This window comes from Anguilla rostrata, chromosome 12 (genome assembly GCF_018555375.3).
Source record: "Anguilla rostrata isolate EN2019 chromosome 12, ASM1855537v3, whole genome shotgun sequence".
NCBI lineage: Eukaryota > Metazoa > Chordata > Actinopteri > Anguilliformes > Anguillidae > Anguilla > Anguilla rostrata.
The window spans coordinates 26630294-26639067 of NC_057944.1; the positions used below are offsets into that span (position 1 = coordinate 26630294).

At 41.0% G+C, this 8774-nt stretch overlaps 1 protein-coding gene across 3 annotated transcripts in view; it reads left to right on the forward strand.

Moving 5' to 3' along the window:
* The window catches only part of gap43 (growth associated protein 43), a 124242-nt gene extending 119547 nt beyond the window's left edge, over positions 1-4695 (forward strand). For all 3 annotated transcript variants that reach the window (XM_064302059.1, XM_064302060.1, XM_064302058.1), the window contains exon 3: positions 3825-4695. In XM_064302059.1, coding sequence (XP_064158129.1) covers positions 3825-3913 — 89 coding nt within the window. In that variant the 3' untranslated portion in view covers positions 3914-4695. The remainder of the gene's footprint in view (positions 1-3824) is intronic.
* Positions 4696-8774: the final 4079 nt, after the last annotated feature.

The following is an 8774-nucleotide window of genomic DNA, read 5'->3' on the forward strand; positions in this document are numbered from 1 at the left end:
AGTTGGCTGGCATTCTGCCAGCTGAATATATTCAGTTGTATATCTTTTCTTAACTATTTTTTAATGTTGCCACATAATTTTGGCAAGTCTGTTCAAATATTTCCTATTCAAAAATCTATCCATCCATCCATTATCTAACCCACTCATCCTGGTCAGGGTTGCGGGCGATCTGGAAGGCAGGAATACACCCTGGACAGGTTGTTAGTCCATTGCAGGGTGCCTGTTCAAACAGAAAATAGATTTACAATCAAATCCCAGCTAGAATGAATGAATGGCCTAGAAACAGCTGTGCTGGTTTGATCTTTCAGGTCAGCCAAGCTCAGTTTGTTTGTTTGCTAGACGGTATTGATGGAAATCTGAAATTAGAAGGGAACATTTGAATATATGCTGTATTGCAGTAGTAGAAGCGATGGAAATACTGTCATCCTTACCAACCTTGCCCTGGAAATGCAAAATTGTAAGATCTTGGAGCTGCACACATAGATTATGAGAAGCAGGACCCCAACACTTGCTTCTGAAAATGGTGGCTCCCAAGTGCGTTCACTGGACATGTGTACACTTGCCCAGGTTTAGCAGCTGAAAGCACACCAGAATTGACCTTTTTAGCTGCTTTCAAAGTGATGACACTAATAGTGTTGGATGCAGATATTTTTAGGTGCGACCTTAGAGGTGAACAAGGGAAGAACAATCTCAGATTGATATAATCCAGGGAAAGGTAAATGCATCTGGTGCACTAAGAAGGTGGGAGGGGTGTAACTCTGTTCAGACATGAATGCTGATTAACAGTGAGATTCAGTGAGTGGTTTTATAGCATAGCCCCTCAGGTTTTCATTATAGATGCGTGGAAACAAAGGTCAATTGCCTCTGCCCACCGACAAAAGACAGCTGTCAGAGTTTAAGGGAGAATGGGAGAAGCATCTACAAAGGAGTGAATCCCAGTCAGGTTGTAAATAGCTGCAGGGATCTTTGATTCCAGGCTGTCATCTCTTCACTTCACAGCGTTGGGAGTGGGAGGAGGGGGCTAGGTACCTCACTAACAGCTGAGCCGGGTATGACTAAGCCATACCCCCTGCCCAGTCGCTTGGTGCTGCACAGCAGTCCTGCTTTCATCAAATTATTAATGGAGGCAGACAGTTACATTGATTTATTTCTTTCGTTTTGCTGTTGATTGACGCCTATAATTTCTAGAAACCACTCATCAGATTTCCCTGTCATTCTATGAACTGTGAAATGTGTGATGGCACATAATCGATACAGTGAATTGAGGAAAGAAACTAAGTGCGGCAGCTTTGGATTTCAGCCTGCAATTGCCGTTTTGTTGGTGTGGTAAAATTCAGGAGGGATACCATGGAATTCAGTGCAATTCAGATGCCTGTGAATCAGTGGTCATCTCTAGCTATTGAGGAAGTGTGCCCTGTTTTTGAGAGGGTCATCTGCAGCTGATGAGAAGGTCATCCAGAAGGACATGCCTGGGGGGCATGTTGTGATCCTTTAAGTGTGTCGTGTGTCAGACATAAAGTCCATTTCAAGAAGACGTCGGTTTAATTTGCATAAAAGTGGCATGGTGAGGCTGCTGGATGGCTCAGTTAAGGCACCACACTGTGGTGCATGGATGAACCTCACAGTCTCGGATGGAATCTGGACCGTGTCGTGCCGTGCCGACTGTGGCTGGTAGCTCCACAGGGTGAAGCACAATTGGCGATTGCCTTGCCCAGGGTATGGGAGAGTTTAATCGGTTAGGTTTACAGGTTCATTGCTAACTAGCGACCCCTGCTGATCGTTAAGGTGCCTGTGGACTGCCTGCTGAAGACGATTATGAAAGATCTTCCTCCTGCTCTATGTCAGCTTAGCTGTAGTCTGCAGTGCGAAAAGAAGCAGCTGGTGACACCACGTGTTTCGGAGGCGTACTGTGGGTGACCCACTCTCCCAAATTGGCAATGGGGTTCATGTATGAATATGGCTGCTGTTGCGGTCAATTGGTTATTCCAAATTGGGGTGGGGAATGGACATGCTCAGCCACTTGTTGGGTGCCAGTTTTATTTATTTATTTTAAATCAGAAGCTCTTCATGACTCATAAGCAAGGTTGGGTACCAAAACCCAGTGCCCTCTCCCCCCACCCCTATCTCGGGAGGGGAAACAGAGCGGCTTTGTTGAGGTCAAGGCCCCAGACAGATCAGAGAGGGCGATGAGTGACGGCAGCTCTGTGCTGGCAGAGTGGACGACAGTGCCTGCACAGACAGGACTCTCACTCCACCCAGACTGGTGGCAATTCAGTAGATCACTTTGTAAATGAGAAGACAATCGTTATTTATGAATACCTCACTCAAGGGGGATATCAACCGCTGTAAAACAAATCCGCTTAGTGTGCTGAGAAGAGACACTCTACAGCTCAGGTCTGTACGTGTAGTCTGTATTTATGCATTTAAGTGATCAATACTGCTGTGTTTAACACAAGGATGGCTAAGTGCAATCAATTTGACAGCGCACACAAAATCTTTCTTATCCTGTTGCTTTGACAGATGACTTAATTCCTCATTATCATGTATATCACCTTTGTGGAACTTAGAAAAAAAAACATAATTACAAGTAAAGTTATTTCTTACTTACAATAGTGATTAATACAGTAAGATTTCAAAAATGTCTCTGTTGATTTTGCGAAAAAAAAACAAACAAACAAAAAAAAAAACAGTAACTCTGAGTGGAGATTGGCCTGAGGAAAGGAACCTGAACTTGAATCTTTATGTGATAAAGGACTTCAGTGGACAGAAGATGCTGTTGAGACAGACAGACTCACAGATAGATAAATAGGTAGGGACATAGATAGATAGATAAATAGATAGAGACAGACAGACAAATAGATAGATTGGGGTCTGATCTGCTTTGCAGTAAATTTCTATAGTTTTACTGTCTATTCTGTAACTGTAGTTAGTTACCTGTACTGTTGTTTTCCAGAACACCTTGTAAATTACTTAGTCTACCACAGGAATACATTTAATACAGTAGTAAAGGTGTAGATTTGAGGGAAAAGACAGTCCACTTGTCTGAATATAGAAAAGAGTTTCACCAGTGAGTATCGGAGAGAACATCTCAGAGGACATCCCATAAGGAGCCTGGATACAAGGGAAGATTGGAGATTTTGGGAAGTGGTGAAAAGATATTAGGAATCTGATATCAGAGATATCAAGCTACACAAGGCCAAGCAAGCTATTTTTACTGTAAGTGGGTGGTACTGTAATGCGTGGGGTGGGTAGTGTAGTACTGTACTCAGTGGGTGCTGCTGTAGTGAGCGGGGGGATGTACTGGGCGGGTGGGCAGTGCTATACTGAGTTGGTAATATGGTAATGACTGGGGTGGGTATTGAGTGGTAGTGCTGTACTGAGTGGGCGGTGCTCTACTACGTGGGGTGGGTAGTGTAGTGTTGTACTGAGTCGGTGCTGTTGTACTGAGTAGTACTGTACTGAGTTGGTGGTGCTGTACTGAATGGGGTGGGTAGTGTAGTGCTGTACTGAGTGGGTAGATGTACTGAGTGGGGTGGGTAGTGGAGTGTTATACATCATTATATAGCTCAAATATAAAAATCAAACAATCATAATGTTGTAAGGTAAAATGCTTTATTTGAGGCCATGCTAAGTGTAAAATGGACAGAAGTACAGTTTCATACTTTCTCTACCATATACAGTACAGCTCACATACATAATGAATTTAATTGAGTCTTTATAGTGAGACACCTAGTGCAACCGTGATTGGTCCTCAGTCATAGACACCATATTATCGTTAATTAAAGCTGTGAAGTATAACAATTTCTCTTTATGTTCCATTTCAGATGCTGCAGATGAATCCAAACCGACTGAAAGTTCTGCCCAAGTAGAGGCAGGCAATGAAGAAGCTAATGCTAACCAAGACAAAGTCTGAAAAAAAGGATTAAAAATGAAATAAAAAAGGTTTCTCTAAGCCTATTGATTGTGAGGACCGTCAATTTTTATTTAATTAATTTTATTTTTTTGTGTGGCAATGATTTTCTAAAATTGGGGGAGTTCCCATATGAGGTATTTGGCCCAAGCTAGCATCAGAGTGCATTCATACAGCATGCTTAATGAATGTCAGGACAAATCCAGGACTATACATTCCAAACTAGCAAAACATAAAGGAACAGTTCCTTTACCTTGAGTTAATCAAGGCTGTTTACACATTATTCAAATTGTTTCTGATGTATTTGGTTAATCACACCCCCTCCCCCCAAAAAAGTGCAAAATTCATTATGAGGTTGGGTGGCAAGCCGCTTGCCTTGTAGAATGTATACAAACCCAGCAGGGATATAACAATTTCATTCATCAGGACAAGAATCGCTTGAGTCATTTAACAAATGCCATGGAAACCCCCCAATCGACAGGAACGTTTTGCAGTCACAAAACGAAAAAAATAAAAAAATGTGTGGCTTCTTTTAGGTGTTCTTGGTGTTGTTATGACAGTTTGATATGACCAATCATTTGGAATTATTATTGCACTGTATTAAAAACAACAATTTAACAAAATAAAAAAATACAAAATTACTCTGATTATTTTCTGTTCAGTGAGTGCAATGTTCCGTTTAGATATAAGAAGTTAAAATTCTTAGTGAATAAATGGTTTCAATTCAGTGTGGTGGGAAATAACTTTTTTGTCTGTTTTCAGAATAAAGCAATGTGCCAATTACAGTACAGTGTGTTTTTTCTGTCAAATAAAAGATTTGCTGAATGGTATAGCATGACAAAACACTGTGACTTACATATCTACATGCTTTACTTCTTTCAATCTCGTCATTAAACCAAATGAATGGAAAACTGGTAAAAGCAGATACATTATCTTTAAAAATGACCTTTTAATATGATAGTTCAGATATATTTTTGATAATTTATACTGTATCGAGTGTAGAGAAATTCAAAATTTTTTTGAAGTGCTTCATGATCTCCTTGAAGGTAAGATGATTTATCATGGCTATCATAGAAAGTATATATACTGTATATATGAGTGTGTCTGTATATATTATATTTTTGCTTTTAACTGTATATATAATTTTCACAAGATCTGAAGTTTTAAATTGACTCTTTCTAAACAGTCAATTTGAATTAGCTGGCCTAAAAGCATAGGTGTAGATTTTGGGCTTGGGGGGACGGACGCAGGGGATACGTCCCCCTCAATATTTAGAACATGTGCATTTGTCCCCCCCAATAAAAACATGAAAGAAGCAGAGGACTTTTAAATTGATGCAGAAAAGGCACAAATTGGTGCATAAAAATTCACCAGAATTCAGGAAATGAAGTGTATGACGCTCAAAATTTTGTGTAGTATTTCAGCTTTTTGCAGTTAAACTCAACTTCTTTAGATGACGTAACATCACGCGGTGATATTGCTATAGCAGGCACAATGGAGTTGAATAGGAGAGTGTGACTTCAATTCACTATAGCACAAGCTACAAGTATTAGATATTCATTTCAGCCCATTACGGACAACAATCAGGGACTTTTTCTTGAATCCCTGCTAATCAACTTTCTGCAATAGGCTACTCCTGCTGAGACAAATCAAACATATATCATGAGGGCATACTGATTTCTGCCTTGCTAGAAGCCTCAATATTCCAGAATGTGGCTTTGTGGGGGATTGGGGGCGTAGCCACGATCTCTGACTTTGCTTTTAACCTTTTAGCTAAGGCTCTCACAATGGGAGGTAGGGAAAGTAGTTCTGGGTAACTTGGTGAAATATACTAGAGCATTTCTGGAAGAATCCTGACAGGATAGCAAGTGAAAAATTGGAAATAGCATAAAGATAATATATTACAAATATCAGATAATAAACCCTAGAATGAAATTCACAAAGCTGCTACAGGTTTACTACCAATATAAGTGCTTTAGCCTGGAGTGTTCCTTCAAAATCTCCTTGAAGAATAAGGCAATAAGTCAAGAAGAGAAAAAACATGGAATTGAAAAACTGGGCATTGTCCAACTTCAGAGCATAGGGGTATTAAGTTTCTCAAAAACAAAACATCAGTTTTTATCTTTTTTGTTCATGGCAACCCCAGAGTTTTAACAAGCTGTTATTTTTCTTAATTAGGTGCTTTTCATGTTTAGCTGGATTATTTACTGACTTAAGCCATTGTATTGGAAATAGCTCCACTTGCCATGAAGAATAAAAGTCTCCTGTTCACATTGTGCTTATTCTACTATATTGCAAACAACTGAATTAAAAATGCTGTAAATTATTTTACCGATCAAGTTATAGACTGTGGTGAATCAATAGGCTCCTAACTGGGGAATGTGTGGACATCTAGCTACTAAAACTAATGAAGTCACTGTACGCCAAGCCTAAAGTTTTGAAATATTTTTATTACAGGCCTGTATGGACACAGTACTGTTGCACCTAGGTCTCTACCAGGCGCAAAGCCAATGCTACATTTTTCCTGCTTTACTTACAACTAAATACCAAAAGAAAAAAGGGACCTGTTGCCCCATGAAAACATAAAAACAATTTACCCCATTTGTAAATACATACAGTACTTCAGAAGAGAGAAGTGATATAATTTGGAGCCACTGAAGCAAACATTCATTTAATTTTTGTATTCAAGAATAATAATTTAATAATGGCTTCTTTCTTCCTCCCCTTCCTTTGTTGTTGAGCTCTCTGGTGTGTTAGTTCGATTGTCTGACGGGATGGGAAATTCTCACCTTGTAGTAGTGGGACTGCTTTTTTGCGAAAAGTCTGCTATCCCCTGCTTCAAGCTGACTTCAGTTCGTTCTCCTAATTTCTTTGCTTTTTGCCCCAGGGTTTCCCTAGAGCTTACACTTTGATCTTCTTCTTCACCAAGCCTGTTTCCAGTTTGTGTCACTCAGTTATCCAGGTCAGTTACATGTTCACTTACATTTTCATTTATTGCACAGATTACTGGAGTGGGTTTTGGTCAAGATAAAAAGGGAAGTCAACAACTGACTCATTCATGGTTACTTTTAGCCTAGAATTACTTGCTATACCAGAGATAAAATTTTTAAAAAAGTTACTAAGGATAATGAACATTTTAAACATTGAAAGGGGTAATAAAAGACTACATCACTTTTTTGCGTTCTAAAACCTACTTCTATGTAAGTGTTACGTCCCCTGCCTCTGCTTGCCTGGGTAGTGCAGGTGGAGGTAGTTGCTTAATTACCTAATTGGCTGATTGCCTCCACCTGCCTATGGCCCAATATATAAGCCCAGTAGTATGAGGCAGGGGAGATTTTCTTTTGGGTCTTGTGATTTGTGGAGGTTTTATTTTGGGGTTTGTGATTTGTGTGGAGAGCTTTTGTTTTGTGAACTTTGTGTGTTTTTGTTTGTTATTTAGATTAATAAATGTCTGGGTTTGTTTTTAGATCAGTTTCTGTCGTGTTTTAGATGCATCTGGACTTTGTTTGTTGCGGCCAGTCGAGCCAGCCGTAACAAAATGGGGGCTCGTCCGGGATCTGCCATCACACTTCCCTGCGGCGGCGAGGAGGCTGCGCGCAGACACAGTTCCCTGCGGCGTCGAGGACGACGCGCGCAGACACACACTTCCCTGCGGCGTCGAGGACGATGTGCGCAGACACACACTTCCCTGCGGCGTCGAGGACGACGCGCGCAGACACACACTTCCCTGCGGCGTCGAGTGCGACGCGCGCAGACACACAGGTCCCTGCGGCGTCGAGTGCGACGCGCGCAGACACACAGGTCCATGCGGCGTCGAGTGCGACGCGCGCAGACACACAGGTCCCTGCGGCGTCGAGTGCGACGCGCGCAGACACACAGGTCCCTGCGGCGTCGAGGACGACGCGCGCAGACACACAGGTCCCTGCGGCGTCGAGGACGACGCGCGCAGACACACAGTACCCTGCGGCGGCGAGGAGGCTGCGCGCAGACACACACTTCCCTACAGTGGCAGATTCCTCTGGACAATTTGTGGACATTTGGTATTTAATTTTTTTTGTTTTGTATAGTAATTTGAAGAAAAAAAAAAAAAGACCTTTTAGTTTGTCTTTTTTTGTCTTAAGGGTGGGGGTGTTACGTCCCTGCCTCTGCTTGCCTGGGTAGTGCAGGTGGAGGTAGTTGCTTAATTACCTAATTGGCTGATTGCCTCCACCTGCCTATGGCCCAATATATAAGCCCAGTAGTATGAGGCAGGGGAGATTTTCTTTTGGGTCTTGTGATTTGTGGAGGTTTTATTTTGGGGTTTGTGATTTGTGTGGAGAGCTTTTGTTTTGTGAACTTTGTGTGTTTTTGTTTGTTATTTAGATTAATAAATGTCTGGGTTTGTTTTTAGATCAGTTTCTGTCGTGTTTTAGATGCATCTGGACTTTGTTTGTTGCGGCCAGTCGAGCCAGCCGTAACAGTAAGCAAGTCAATGTCCCATGTCTGCCCACTTTTTGATTGATAGGTAAGTATATATTCAACTTATCTAATATGACTGTACAAATTACCTTGCACATTTCAAAGCACCGAAAGCACCTGTAGTCGAGTTGTGACAGCCTGGACAGTGATTTTTTTTCTCTTAAGATTAGCTTAGCAAGAAATTATTTTCAGTCTTTCCTTGTTCCATTCCAGTTCCATTTTGTATATCTTTCTTTAGCTCTATATCTGCCATTTTACTAGTTTGTTAGTAGTAAATAGCATATTCTAGTTCATTCATTATTGATATTTAGGTGAGCACATTTTTAAAACTGTACTTAGCTTTTCCAACGTTAATCTTTTCTAATTGTAGTATTTTCCAATTTTAGTATTTTTTCAATTGCAGAAA